Source organism: Trematomus bernacchii, unplaced genomic scaffold, assembly GCF_902827165.1.
Source record: "Trematomus bernacchii unplaced genomic scaffold, fTreBer1.1, whole genome shotgun sequence".
Taxonomy (NCBI): Eukaryota; Metazoa; Chordata; class Actinopteri; order Perciformes; family Nototheniidae; genus Trematomus; species Trematomus bernacchii.
Window position 1 is genome coordinate 13,206,739 of NW_022987593.1, and position 15,512 is coordinate 13,222,250.

At 39.7% G+C, this 15,512-nt stretch overlaps 1 protein-coding gene across 3 annotated transcripts in view; it reads right to left on the minus strand.

The window, feature by feature from the left end:
* Positions 1-15,512, minus strand: part of LOC117481721 (protein jagged-1a-like) — a 36,324-nt gene that overhangs the window by 72 nt on the left and 20,740 nt on the right. For 2 of the 3 annotated variants that reach the window (XM_034129572.1, XM_034129574.1), the window contains 16 exons: positions 14,856-14,902; positions 13,549-13,722; positions 12,596-12,746; positions 11,885-12,049; positions 11,577-11,690; positions 10,676-10,789; positions 9,712-9,825; positions 8,346-8,462; positions 7,342-7,369; positions 6,824-6,909; positions 6,449-6,562; positions 5,846-5,958; positions 4,277-4,507; positions 3,399-3,554; positions 2,879-3,029; positions 1-1,555 (listed from right to left, as the gene is read on the minus strand). The exon at positions 1-1,555 is cut by the window's left edge and continues 72 nt beyond it. In XM_034129572.1, the coding sequence (XP_033985463.1) occupies positions 1,002-1,555; positions 2,879-3,029; positions 3,399-3,554; positions 4,277-4,507; positions 5,846-5,958; positions 6,449-6,562; positions 6,824-6,909; positions 7,342-7,369; positions 8,346-8,462; positions 9,712-9,825; positions 10,676-10,789; positions 11,577-11,690; positions 11,885-12,049; positions 12,596-12,746; positions 13,549-13,722; positions 14,856-14,902 (2,429 nt within the window). In that variant the 3' untranslated portion in view covers positions 1-1,001. The remainder of the gene's footprint in view (positions 1,556-2,878; positions 3,030-3,398; positions 3,555-4,276; positions 4,508-5,845; positions 5,959-6,448; positions 6,563-6,823; positions 6,910-7,341; positions 7,370-8,345; positions 8,463-9,711; positions 9,826-10,675; positions 10,790-11,576; positions 11,691-11,884; positions 12,050-12,595; positions 12,747-13,548; positions 13,723-14,855; positions 14,903-15,512) is intronic. The other variant, XM_034129573.1, reaches the window with a different exon arrangement.

Below are 15,512 nucleotides of genomic sequence, written 5' to 3' on the forward strand. Positions count from 1 at the left end.
ATTCACAGCCTTACTTTTTCCTCCAATCAACAACAGGCAACATGTCACAAAAAGTGTTAAACTCTCTCTTTCAGTACTTCCTAAAATGGCTTCCTGTGACGTTTCAGACCTCAAGTTTTCACACTGGATGCACACTGGATGCAAACTCTACAGGGCTCATTCAGATTGTTACAAACATGGAAACAGAAAGCCTGTGCTCAACTCTTTTTTTTTTACACTGTACAAATTGTACAAATAATTGCAAAAAAAAGTTGCGTCCCTTAAAGAGTTTAATTTCAGTAGCAAAAGCAGTATATGGGCCGCCATGTTGGTTTGTATAAAAGGATCCTGTCTCATCAATCAATTACCCCCCTTCCTCTCCGTGTACGTGTAGAGTGCTTACAACATAACATTCTGGCAAACATACCAACAAAACGGCCTCACAGACGATGTACAAAACATTTCATTGAGGCACAAAAATGCCCAAATCCAAAAGGCTAAAAATAAACTATTTTTCCAAGAACACTTTTGGTGTTAAAATTATATTAAAAAAAAAACATTTCCATCAAGAAATCGTGAGCTTACAAAGCTTCAACTCATAAATAAAAAAAAAAGGCTCTTGATGATTAAGTTAATAAATCCAAATATACACATTGATTAATAAAAAAAAAAATATGTACACATCTTTACAGAAACATTCTACACGGACGATTCTTCATAATGACTCAAAATTGGCCGCGCAAAGAACTAAATAAATATTTTCCAACTTTGCTGCAGCACATTCAAACTACAAAACTTATTATTGAACCCCAAAAAAAAAACGCTCCTGCACGTCCAAATTTAACGAAAACTGTCCGCAGTATCGGAGATCCAGCGGTGGACCGTCCAGATCCGCGTCATAAATTAAATCCATCAGTCCGGAAGAAAAAATAACATAACAAATAAACAAAAGATAACGTTTTTCCCCGTTTTGGGGGGGTTTGATCTCGAAAGGATTGTCCAGTCATTTTGAGCCCCGTTGGTTATACAATATACTCCGTCCTGTTTACACTCTGTGACTGAAGTTGCCTGTTGTCCTGTTTGTTTGTCCAGTGTTTGCCTGTCAGATGATGGGGGGGTCGCTCCTCCCAGTCCACCAGCGAATATGCCGGCGGGGCTCTGGGAAACCTCGCCTTCTGCAGCCTCTTATCCATCTCCTCCTCGTCGTCTGATTGGCTCCCGCCGTCCGACTTCCTGATCTTGGCGTTGACCGCGTTCTTGTCCTCGCAGATGTGGTGGTGATGGAGGAGGTGGTGCTGGAGGTTGGGGTTGTTTTTCTCGATGGGGTTCTTGATGTGGTTGAGCTGCTCGCGGGGGGTGCTGACGCTGTTGTGGAGGGCGTTGTTGTCCTCGGTTGCCGGGGTTACAGCTGATGATGTTGGCGATGCTGATGATGCCGCAAGTGTGTTGACCCCGGTGTGAGCGCTCTGTTTCCTCCGCCTCCTCCGCCTCCTCACACACCACAGCAACATGGAGGTCATGGCCAGCACCCAGATGAAGACCACCGCGGAAATCAGAAGAGGCACGATGTGGTCTGCTGGATGGAAGAACAGATGTCAGGACAACTGAAAACACTTTGAAATGACCTCTCTATCTGTACACATGGTTTAAGAATCTGTCATCTTTATAATCTGTATCTATGACGGTGGACTAAAGTGTTAAACTAGTTTTAGGCCTGAGAAATATGGAGGATATAAAATATCACAAGTTTTTCGACCAAGTACCTCCATATTGATACTGACCAGTAAGTCAGTATCAATATGGAGGTACTTGGTTGAAAGACAAATAATATAAATTATAAAATGACATCAATTAACTGTAATACAGACTTTAAAATCTGAAATTGACAACCATATCCTAACATCACAATATCCAAAATCTAAGATGATCTCATATTACGAAATCTATTTAGTTAGACATATTACCCAGCCTATATGTAAAGGACAGTCTGACCCTTTGGAAATGTTTAATTGTTATGAGCTGTCAAACTGCAAAAATGTCAGGACAACACAAGCCACTTTGACCTTGAGCAAGGCACCGGACACCCCCCTTCCCCCCTCACTCCCATTGCTCCCCGGGCGCTGTACAATAGCTGCCCACTGCTCCTAGTACTAGGGTGGGTTAAAAGCAGAGGCCAAATGTCACTGTGTGCTGTGTGCTCTGCATGTGTGACCATTAAAGAGGGTTTCATCCCTCCCAATTCTACTTTATTGAATTTCAACTAAAACTGTACACATTATTTAAAAATCGGTATTACGCTGGACTAAATGTAAAATAGGGCTGGGCGACAAGGAGGATATACAATATCCTTTGTCCTGTAGTCGGCTGACAGTAGAGAACTTGACAATATGCAGTTAGGGTTATCCTTTTTTAGTTAAGAAAAAACAGGAACTAAAATCCTCCATTCCCTCAAAGACCAAAGACAAGCAGATGCAGTTTGACAACATTATCTTATCCCTGGTCAAATATAGGAATAGGAATCGGACCTAGAGTTATAACCGTGATTTGAGCAGATTGAGGTTACTCAGTAAATAACTTTATGGTCCTCAAATGGCCTCAGTGTGGACAAAACTGCTCAAGAACTGTCTTGGGTGTCAAAAAAGATGCCTTATTCTCCTCATCAGATAAGATAAGAGATAAGACTTTATTTATCCGAAAGGAAATTGTTGTGCGAGAGTTACAAAAATACAATAAACACAGCAGCATAATAGTAAAACTGTACGCTAACAGTGCGGTAAAAAGAGCAATTCAATATCTACATCCCCATTATTTTGCTTATTTTGTCCAAAAACGATTCCCAAGAACAAGAATGAACGCTAAGAATTGAAAGCACCAATGTGTTTTCCACTGAGAGTCTCACCGTTGGCGTTGTGGTTCTGCCGCCTCTGGACCCGGACCTCTGCGATGGCGCTGATGATGCTGCTGTTGGCGCTCCTCTTGCTCACCAGATCCATGATCCTGTCTGTGATTTCCTTGACGAAGGTCAGACCTCTCCTCTGCTCCTCCGTCGACTGGAATAACCAACAGAGAAACTCCATTATGGTCTGCTTATCTGTGACACTCGAGTGTAACTAAATGCTCATGATGGTTTCCCCTAATCACGGATTCCTGCTGCACAATAAGTCAAGAAAGCTTTTCCATCTCTAAGAGAACATTTTCTGGCATTTTGGATGCAGTGTTGCTGCTTTTATCTCAACGTTCCTGTCTCTTTTCCACTTTATAATTCCAGACTTTGGGAACATCTTAATGTGATATAAAGGAAATAAGGATACATTCCAACCACAACTCATCATCTCATGACAGCTTAATATTGTTTTTGAGGGGGGTTTGTTCTGAACTTTCAACGACTAAAAATGACTTTAAGGCCACATGTAACTCACGATGGCAACGTGGATCTCGTTGTTGGTGCTGAGCGACGGCTCGCAGGTCATGGAGACGGAGGAAGAGGAAGAGGAGGAAGAGGAGGAGGAGGAGGACAGGTTCTTCTCGACGTAGAGGCTCCTGAGCTCACGACAAACCTGCTCCACCGTCACACCCTGTACAATAGATAAATGTACTTTAATTAACACATTTTGGGAAGTTTTAGCACCAGCAGGTTATCAATTAGTCCCACGGGGGTAGAACATACAGAGTAAATATATACAGAAACACTACACAGATATGGAAATGGAGGAATTTATTCAACTTCTCCAACTAAAATATTACCCAAGGATACACATACTGTATAGCATAGTAAGTGAAGCACAAGTACCTCAAATCAGCTACAGTAGGCAAAGTAAAAGTACCTCACACGTACCTTAGTATATAAAGTTAAGTACAAGTAGCTCACATCTGTACTTAAGTACAGTAAGTGAAGTAAAATGACCTCAAATATGTCCTTAAGCAAAGTAAGTAAAGTACTGTATAAGTACCTCAAAAGTGTATTTAAGAACATTATGTAAAATGACCTCAAATATGTCCTTAAGTGTAAGTAAAGTACAAGTACCTTAAATGTGTACTTACGTGGAATAAAAAAAGTTAAAGTACCCAAAAGGTTCACGTACAAGTACCTCAAATGTAAACTTAATCAAAGTAAGTAATGTAGAAGTACCCCAAATGTGTACTACAGTAAACTATTTAGTTCCATTCCACCACTGTTAATCAAATACAAATAGAATGTTAATAACATTTTTAAAAAGCCTGATGAATAGCAAAGAAAAGTTTGACAGAGAGGATTGTGAAGAAGGTGGAAGTAGGAAACAGGAAGTAGGAAACTGACCGTTGCCATGACGTCCATGTTGAAGGTGAAGGTGAGGTTGGCGCAGCCGCTCTCTGAGTGACAGCTGTCAGTGGGCGGGGCCTGGTGGGCGGGGCTCCAGCACTCCCCCTGGCCCGGGCACGGCTTCACGAAGCAGCGCTCGTCCTGCAGCGCCTCGCAGGTCTGAGCCTCCGGACACTCAGAGCCTGGAGGCTGAGAGAGGAGACTGCAGGGGCGAGGGCCGCACTGAAACTGAGGGGGGGGGGGGGGGGGGGGGAGAGGGGTTACACTCACTGACTGTTCAATATATTACATGTAGGGCCGCACTGAAACTGAGGGGGGGAGAGAGGGGTTACACTCACTAAATGTTCAATATATTACTGTTAAATATTACTAAAAATATCACTAATATCTCTCAAGAATGGAAGTAGTCATCACATACAGAGCATCAACTAGTTCCTGAACAGTGTCCTTCACATGCTGATATCCAAGAGAGGAAGTTACACAGTCACAAGATGGAGGAATAGAAAGCAGTATTCAATGTTTACTTCAGATTAGCTCCACGTCACAAATGATCATGCTTGTCATATGTCTATCTCCATAGAGGCTGAATCATCATGTTAATCACATAGCTATCATATGCCTAAAACAGTCCTGATGCTCTTCTAGGTAATCATACATCCTGTCATGTACACAGCTACAGTTGGGATACCTTTGTTACCATGTGGACTCTGATATTGGAAGAGGACATTCAGTATTTTACCAATAATTACATGTAGGGCCACACCACAACTGAGGGGGGGGGGAGAGAGGTTACACTCACTGAATGTTCAATATATTACATTTAGTTGAAGCTTTTATCCAAAGCAACTTAGCAACAATAATTGCAATAAACCATGATGACACAAACTAAAAATAGCAAAGATCCTTGAAGTACAGCTTTGAACAAGCAGAATACTTTTTACGAGCAACATACAGAAATATATATTTTTTGGCCAAGGTGCAGTTGAAACAGGAGGGTCTGCTTATTTGTTGATTATTAACTATTTGGTAGGTATTTATTTTTAGCTTTTGTTACTGAAATGTCACACTTTTTAGATCTTTTCTACAATTATCTTACAGTTGAGATTTATTTCGCAAATCTTCACATACAATACATGATCAACTTCTTAAATGCAAGATTGTGTTAACAAAAGAAAATCTATAGAACAATGCGTCAAATCGGAATGTAAATAAAAAATGTTTTTAAGAATGTCAAAAGAAGTACAGTATAGTATCATAAAGAAGTACAGTATAGTATAATAAAGAAGTACAGTATAGTATCATAAAGAAGTACAGTATAGTATCATAAAGAAGTACAGTATAGTATCATAAAGAAGTACAGTATAGTATCATAAAGAAGTACAGTATAGTATAATAAAGAAGTACAGTATAGTATCATAAAGAAGTACAGTATAGTATCATAAAGAAGTACAGTATAGTATAATAAAGAAGTACAGTATAGTATCATAAAGAAGTACAGTATAGTATCATAAAGAAGTACAGTATAGTATCATAAACCATCAGAATAATATCAAACAGCAGGTGTACCTTGGTGCAGGTGGTCCTCCCGTTGTGGCAGCGGCAGATGTTGCAGTCGTCGTCCCACCGGCTGCCGTCCAGAGCCAGCTGCCCCCCCCCCACCACACAGGGCCGCCCCGACGCTGCAGCACAAACACACCATTAATATATACTCAGAGTGATCAACAACAACAAGTCAGTGCACAGATATCCTGACAACTCGGCCATTTCCCTGAACAGAATATAATTGTCTTGATTAAGTCTGGTGAATTGGTTAACAGATGTCTGATAGGTAGATTTTCTTAAATGGAAAGTGATGTTAGACTCTTGGTAAACACAGTATATTGGCTGCTGTAAACTATCTGCACATACATGTTATTGTTCTCTTTTATCCTTTCGTCTGTATCTACTTGTCTTTCATCCTTTCTTTATAACTAATGCTGTTGATGTATTGTGATTTTAAAAAGGTGTCCATTATCATCTGGCTGGGGACAACAGCTGGACATTAGCAATGTTGGCTAAAGCTGCCCCATTTACTGTTTTGTGTGACAGTTGATCAATGGGGAAGATCATGTCTAAGACCTGTTGTAACAGGATACAAACTGTATAAAGTTCACTGTCTGCAGGTTTTACCTTCTTGGCAGCGGGGGCCAGTTCTTCCTGGAGGACAGATGCAGCGGAAAGCGTTGATTTCATCCACACAGGTGGAGCCGAAGGAGCAGGGCGACGACTGGCACTCATTGATGTCTGAAAAGAGACGAGTGACACTTAGTATTTTTGTCCACTGAAATAAATTAAAATGGCATTTCTCTGTCTTTTTCTAACACAGCGAGGCTGAGAACCTTTTCTTCACAACGCTATCAGAGAGAAAAGTCTCTGAAGATGAAAATATCCAACAAAACTACAGCATGAAAGAAATCAACAACAGATTATGTCTTTGATTATTATATTTTATTGTTGAATAAGCTGAATGAAGAGATGGAGGAAAGGTCAAAGGTCAACACTCACTGATTCTGCAGTCTGGACCGGCGAAACCCGGAGAACATTCACATCGATACCAGTTGTCTCCATCCACACAGGTCCCACTGTTGTAGCTGCAGCACAGAGAGGATGATCAGATACACTGTGTGCAATAACAAGACTTTGATCCCAAAAATAAATCATCTGTAGCGTGTACTCTCTGAAATCCTCATCGTTTCTGCCAACTAAACTACAAGTCAATAACCCTGACTTGACGGAGCTGGAGCCCTCGTACCAATAATATATAATTATTTTATTTTTTTAGATACGAGCAATTTGCGACACTGTGTCTTGGAGAGAAAATAGTCGTTGAGCAAATAAAAACTCTTACTGGCATTGAGATGTCTTTTTCCAGATTTGATTTGATTGAAGAAGGATAATTATTTTTACAAAACGAAAGCAGATATAAACATTAGACCCTGACTTGTTCACTTAGCTATGACTTATATAATGGTTTATTTAGTGTGTATCTACATTTTATATTCATCTGTGTGTGTTGAACTCACCAGGGATGAGGACTGCAGTCGTTGGCGTCTGGAAAATAAAGACAGAAAATGTTGCGTTAGACATCTATCATTCTGTTCGTCGCTAAAATATTAGCACACTATGCGTTGACATACTAAAAGGGGACTTACAGCATAGAACCAAATATGCATTTAAACACTAACATGTGTCGCTGTCCGAATATTTAGTGGTTTTCTTTGTGTATCTTCTACACATAGGCCATTTTAAAATGTATGAAATAAGCATGTTAACAAACTACCATTGTTACATGCTAAATGCTATGTAACAATGTTAACATCTATTCTATATTATTTGTATTTACTTGTACTATTTTATCTGTTTTATTGGGTTGCACTGTTGGACCTAAGATTTTCATTGACATAAGTACACTGTAGCTATGTACAAATGACAATAAAAGCCTTGAATCTTGAATCTTGAAATGTGGCTAGGACATGCTAAACCTGAGCGCATTAGCGTAGTTTTATTGAACAAAGGTGCTTCACATTTTTAACACCGCATCTCCTGTCACAACTGATGAATACATGTCTTGGGACAGATGGTGTACCTTTAAAATGTTAAATTAATAGTGCAGATTGGACTGGTTGCTGCATAATTGGTGCATATAATGCATTGTCATACTAAAAGTGACTTACAGCATAGCACTAAATATGCATTTAACCAATAACAAGTGTCGCTGTCCGAATATTTAGTGGTTTTCTTAGTGTATCTTTGTACACATAGGCCATTTCAAAATGTATAAAATAAGCATGTTAAGAAAATAACATTTGTTACATGCTAAATGTGGCTAGGACTTGCTAAACGTGAGCACATTAGCGTAGTTTTATTGAACAAAAGTATACAATCTCAATACAAGATACTGCATCTCCTGTCACAACTGATGAATACATGTCTTGGGACAGATGGTGTACTTTTGAAATGTTAAATTAATAGTGCAGATTGGACTTATTGATACGTAATGTGTGAACATGCGGGTGCAGTGACTCACTCTGGCTGCAGGTGGCGCCCTCCCAGCCTTCCTTGCAGACGCAGCTGAACGAGTCTCCGTCCACCACGCAGGTTCCTCCGTTCTCACAGGGACTCGACACACAGCTGCTGTTCTTCGCTGGAGACACAATCACAATCAAGTTTATTGCCAGGTACGTTTACACACACAAGGAATTTGCTTTGGTACCTGGTGGTGCGAAAATAAACAATTGAAAAAAATAAGTTGCAAACTAGGTAAAAAAAGAAATATATAGGGATAATAAAAAACATGTAAAAGGCAATTCAGCATTCAAAAAGGATGCTAAAGACAAGTATTTAGACCAAATTGAACTGTAACTATACAAATAACCCTAAAAGCTAAACAACAAAAAACACTTAGGACAATTAGTATATAATGGCAAACTACAGTGTATTATATTTTAAAGGTCGTCCATTATACAGTTTTTCATCAATATATTATAGGTCTCTGTTATATACAAAACATGTCTCTGAAGTGTTTGGCTCCAAACACCAAACAGATCATTGCAGCATCCCATAATCCCCTCTGTTTCAGCCCTGTTTCAAAAGTGCTGATTCTCTGTCTGTTACTTTAGATGAAAATAAGGAGCCCCTCCCCACGCCCCTCTGAGAGACATTTGGTTACAAAGAACTCAATGGTGCTCTAGGAGGAGATTCAGGTGATAAGGTGGGGGGGGGGGGTTACCTTGGTTGGTGATTGGCTAATAGTCACCCAAGCCAAAACATCGTTATGACATCATAAAGTGGCCAAAATCTGATCAGCTCATTTTCAGACAGGTTTTTATATAAATGGATCAGGACAAAAAGAGAGAGAATCTTTTTTCCTGAAACTTTCAGAGTCTCTTTACACAGAGGGGACACATGTTGATGTAGAAGAGACATGAAGAAGAGGGGACACATGTTGATGTAGAAGAGACGTGAAGAAGAGGGGACACATGTTGATGTAGAAGAGACATGAAGAAGAGGGGACACATGTTTATGTAGAAGAGACATGAAGAAGAGGGGACACATGTTGATGTAGAAGAGACATGAAGAAGAGGGGACACATGTTGATGTAGAAGAGACATGAAGAAGAGGGGACACATGTTGATGTAGAAGAGACATGAAGAAGAGGGGACACATGTTGATGTAGAAAAGACATGAAGAAGAGGGGACACATGTTGATGTAGAAGAGACATGAAGAAGAGGGGACACATGTTGATGTAGAAGAGACATGAAGAAGAGGGGACACATGATGTAGAAGAGACATGGAGAAGAGGGGACACATGTTGATGTATACAAGACATGAACAAGTGGATTTTGCATAATAGGTGACCTTTAAAAAGTTTAAAACATGGCATCATGCTCACCGATGCTACAGGTCACACCCTCCCAGCCGGCAGCACACTGACACTTGAAGGCGTCTCCTTCATCGTAGCAGGTTCCTCCGTGGTTACACGTCTCCTCGTCACACTGACTCTCTCCTGGGAATGAAAAAGGACATCAGTGAGTCACAGAAAGGGAATGAAAAAATATATAATCTGAAAAGTAACCAAAGCTGTCAGACAAATGTGATGTTTTGGATTTGAGATGTAGTGGAGTGGAAGTATAAATGGTGCATGAAATTAAAAAAACTATTATCAAACAAGGGGTTAAAACTATTTTGGAAATGGATCACTTGAACTGTAGTACAATGTATTTTTTACTTGTGTAGAATAGAATAGAATATATCTGTATTGTCATGTACGACATTTATTTTGCAACTCTCACTGCAGTAACGGCGCGTCCACACAGCGGCGTGCGTTGAATCTTGCTCCATTCACTTGAATGGGGTGACGTCACGCTTCGCCAAACTGCATTGTGGGGAGCGTAGCTACGCGTTGCTCGCTGCAAAAGTTGAGCCATGTTCAACTTTTGAAGCTTCTGAAGCTTCGGTGGAAGCGTCAGCCAATCAAATCCCGTTTATGCAGCCAATCAAACCGCGTGTATGCTGGGCGAGACACACCGCAGGTCATTTCCTCATATTCCAAAAAATGGAGCAAGCTTCAACGCACGCCGCTGTGTGGACGGGCCGTAACAAATAAATAAATAATTAAGAGTTTAGTGTACTATATGTTTGTATATTTTTTTTTACTTGTAACATTTTTGTTCCACCAATGGAACTTGAACCCCAAATCGCTTTGGATGATAAGGCCAGCAACTTGATTAAATTGGAGTGAAATTGTAAAGCAATTTGGATAAATGTATCTACTGTAAATGCAGCCTATTACCATTTTGTGTCCATAAAAGTCAAACCAGAAGCAAGAAAGTGTTCTAAAACACATAAATCCTCACGTGAGTGGCAGGTCTTCCCCTTCCAGCCGTTGTTACACTGGCAGAAGAAATCGTTGACCAGATCTCGACAGACGCCGCGGTTCTGACACGGAGCCGAGCTGCAGTCGTCGATATCTGAACGAGAAAAATACAAAACATGAGAGCACGTCCAACATGTCCGCTGCACGGCAGAGATGGCAAAAGTACACACATCCTTAGAAGTACAGATACTCATGTTTAAAAATACTCTGGTGAAAGTAGAAGTACTGACTAAACTTCTTTACTCGAGTAAAAGTAAAGAGGGCTTTGAAATGTACTTCAGTAAAAAGTACCCATAACTAGCAGCTGTTTTAAAGAGTACCTGACCTCCCTTTATATTAATAGAACAATAATGTCATTGTTAGCTAATGAATGTTTCCATGCTGAACAACGGCAACATGACAACGTTTTCATTGGTCCCTCTTCTTTAGAGAAGACCAGGAAATGATGGATACACGGATCGTGTTCAAATCAATAGGCACGCAATGACTCTAAATAATAATGATCACGCCACCAAACACACATTCAAACTAAAGGAACCAGCCTGTTTGGAAAATGTAAGAAGTAGAAAGTACAGGTATTTGTGTTCAAAATGTAAGAAGTAGAAAGTACAGGTATTTGTGTTAAACATGTAAGAAGTAGAAAGTACAGGTATTTGGGTTCAAAATGTAAGAAGTCAAAGTAAAAAGTCGTCAGAAAAATAAGTAGTGGAGTGAAGTACTGATACCAGAACAATGTACTTAAGTACAGTAATGAAGTATTTGTACTCCACTACTTTCCACCTCTACTGCACAGTGTGTGTCCAACTGCTATGTTGAAGAGGAAGAGGAGGAGGAGGAGGAGGAGGAGGAAGAGGAAGAAGAGGAAGAAGAGGAGGACTCACTGTTGTGGCAGGTGGGTCCGTCCCAGCCGTCTGCACAGATGCAGAGATACTGACTGACTTTATCGATGCAGGTCCCTCCGTTCAGACAGGGAGCCAGCTCACAGTCATTGATATCTGACACACAGAGAAGGACACATTACATTATTATTATCATTAATTTAGATAAAGCCCTGAAGTTAAATTAAGCTTTTCAATGGGAAAAAAAACAATTATAATAAAGAGTATTATGGAAAGTTGCAGTTTTTGTTAATGAATTGTATGTATTGGTCTTCTTCAGAACAATACATGATAAGTATGAATGTACTCACTCTCGTGGCAGTACGTCCCGGTGAACCCCTCCTTACACGCGCAGCTGAACTGTCCGCCGGCGTGACTCCGACAGCGACCGTGGGGCCCGCACACGTTGGACGAAATCAAACGCACCCCGCCCGGCGTGCTGTTGGACGCCACGGCAACCGTGCAGCTGTCAATCACTGAGGGAGAGGAGGAGAGATTGTTTTTTAAGGTGCCGTCTTAACCTATAATAATATATCCTCATTAAAGTAAATAAAAGAGTAAAAAGATAGTGTAGTAAGTCATTAAAAGTATGAATAAGTATGTATACGATTAGTAAGTAATAAAAATGTGTATGTCATTAATGTAAAACAAACTAATGTAAAATAAACTTTATATTATAGCATTTCTTAAAATGATTTAATTTAATCTAGTATGCCATAAAACAGTAATAGTGTAATATGTCATCAAAAATTATATAAATGTAATTTATATTTGCACGTTTGTTGTAAAAGATCATAACAAAAAATCCCCAAAAATGTCATACATAATCTCATATAATAGCAGTGGTCAATATTAACATTTTAGGTATTTAATTAGTTGACTTGTAGCAGAAATAAAAAATACTCAGGTAAAATGAAGTTCCTCAAAATGGTACTTATTGCAGTACTTGAGTAAATGTCCTGAGTGTCTTTGCTCCGCTGTTAGCGGCCACACAGCACATGGATAATAAGTCAAGTGTCTACCTTTGCAGGGCGTGGTGCGGCAGTGGTCCTTCAGCCGCGAGCAGTTCTTCCCCTCGAAGTCTTCGGGACATTCACAGACGTACTCGCTCCCCAGGTTGAAACACTCGCCGCCGCTTTGACACGGACTGTGGAGGCAGTAATCGATATCCAGCTGTGGAGAGAGAACAAAACTAATTCAGAAGGATGAAAAACGACACTCAGCGTTTCACCGTTTCTAAGACGGCTGCACAATACACACATCTGTGGAGACCTCATACAGGACGACAACAAACCACTTACAGTATGTAACACTTCAAATAATAATATGAATGATGAATACATTCTAATCATTTTCTCGACAGAGTAATATGAAAACCTTTCTGATTCCTTTTTTATGACTAAAGCATTTTAATGACTTCTTGAATGGCACACTAAACTCTGATTTTTAAATACAAGAAGAACTTAATTTAACCTGCAACAGGGAACATTACATTGTTTTATTACACTTTTATGGCATGGCTTTTGTAAGACTTGAATTAATACTATTAAAAAACGACATTACTTCACTTTCTCTTATAAACTACCCAATGACTTTTCAATTACAATCTGACTTTAAGGCAAATTTCATTTTTCTTTTTCATAAACAATTGAGTTATACTTGTCACGTTGACAGAGACAGACGATATGATTTCACTGTCTGTGCAAAAACATAATTATATGCATTCAATTTCATTTATCCATTTATTTTTGTTTGTGATACAAAACAATTTAAGATTTGAAAATTAGTTTAAATGAATGAGCCCTCAACTAAGCAGGTTGTAAAGTTGTATGCATATGAAATGTATCTTTAAATGGTTTATGATATGGATGCTAGTCAAAATCAGAACAGAAGTTACAAAAGAGGAAGAAAAATGATCAACCCTTTGTCTGAAAAATATTTATGGCAAACTCCCTGTATCTTAGCAACAGCTCACCTGACAGCGACTCCCAGAGGAACCGGGTGGACAGAGGCAGTGGAAGCCGTTAACTTCGTCATGGCAACGGCCGCCTTTGAGACACGGTTCGCTGGCGCACTCGTCCACGTCCGTCTCACAGCGTTCACCCCCGAAACCCGGAGCGCACACACACTGAAACCCGTTCACCAGGTCCTGGCAGAGAGAGAGAGAGAGAGAGAGAGAGAGAGAGAGAGAGAGAGAGAGAGAGAGAGAGAGAGAGAGAGAGAGAGAGAGAGAATATTTTAAGTGAGAGCGATTTTAATGTCATTGCTTCTCCTGACAGGCATGTAGAGGAAATAACAGAATACAGGCTGTAGTGAAATATATATATAGAACAAACATTTAAAAGAAGAAGCAGCCTTAAGATATACGATATCAGGATCGGGGTCTAATCGCCAAAGACTTTTAACATTTATCATATGGGGCATGTGTCAATAAATGTTCTTTAGACACAAAATGAAGTCTTTCCTGATTGAAATACCTTAAATACTGTAGCAGTAAAAACACTAGTTAGAAGGTACAATTAAAGATTCACGTGCATATTTGAGTATGCATGAAGTCACCCTAATAGATGGATTTTCTTCCTGCCAGGCAACCACTGATTTGAGGTCATTGTGATGAATATCAGCTTGCAAGAAATTCATCAGTCAACATCCAGTTACCAGTTTTAATCCAACCGTATCTTTAAAGCGTGATTCAACAAATAACAGCTTATAACTGATGATAGCTTATTTTTTTAGCCTTTAGCTACACGAAAGAAACAAGCAGCAATCATAAGAAAGTGTTAGGAGGAGCGCTTCTTTCAATAACTTAGTCTTTCAAATGCTAATACAGCGCACAGACATTGTGGTTTGTACTTTTGATTTAGCTACACCATCTTAATACAAAAAAAAGCTTTCCCTTTGACTTTGTGACTGAACCATAAATCAAACAGAGCGGTGTGTGATGATCAGGAACCCTGACAGATAAAGCCGCAGATGAAATGTAATCGGCCTCCTATCAGCAAACAGTAAACCATTGTGAGAGGAAGAATGGCAGAAAAAAAAGAACAATCAGCGCTTCAAAAAGAATGAGGACACAGTGTTTATCTTCCGCTGGGAAATGAGAAAGTTTGGAGAAATACGATCTGCTGTTGTCATGGACACACACACACACATACACGTCTCTGTCCTACATGCATGACTCAGCATTTAATGTCTACAGCACTGGTGAAGACAGTGTGTGTGTGTGTGTGTGTGTGTGTGTGTGTGTGTGTGTGTGTGTGTGTGTGTGTGTGTGTGGCTCACCTTGCACGTGGCTCCGTTCTGACACTGGCCTCGGCAGTCGTTGATATCTGCAGAAACAAGTTTTATGAGTTTTTTTTATAACAACTTAAAGAAAACAAACAAAAAAATCCAGTTTCCCATCAGATAAGATGTTTGTTTTGAGGTTTGGTGTTGTTGCGCTTCTACCTGGAGACAAAACTACCTGCTGTTCACTTCCTCTGTCAAACATCTGTATATATTTTAGAGCTAATTTTCTAGCTTATGTTCAGAAAAGAGTGAAATCACTAAGAAGCAGGGATAAGATCTTTTTTATCTTCTTGTGTACAAAGCTCAGATTTACCAAACCACATCTGACTCCAACAAAACTTAAAATGTTTTTTTACATAATCTTTTGTTGAAGTTAAAGTGTTGTTCAGCTTGTTAAAGGAACAGTTATTATAGGCTTTAAACATGTACAAACAGTAAGAAAACTCAAAAGTGAAACTGAGGTTGTGTTGATTTTTACTCCCGAGCAATTAACCCTTATGTAACATTTGAGCATTGGATAGATAAGGAGTCCCTCTTATGATAAAGGTATTACAAGTGATCCGACAGATCGACTAGATTAAGCAAAGTAAACAACATCAGAGCTGGGAAAGACCAAGAGTTGCATCTAAGAATGTCTTTTTGGAGCAAAGA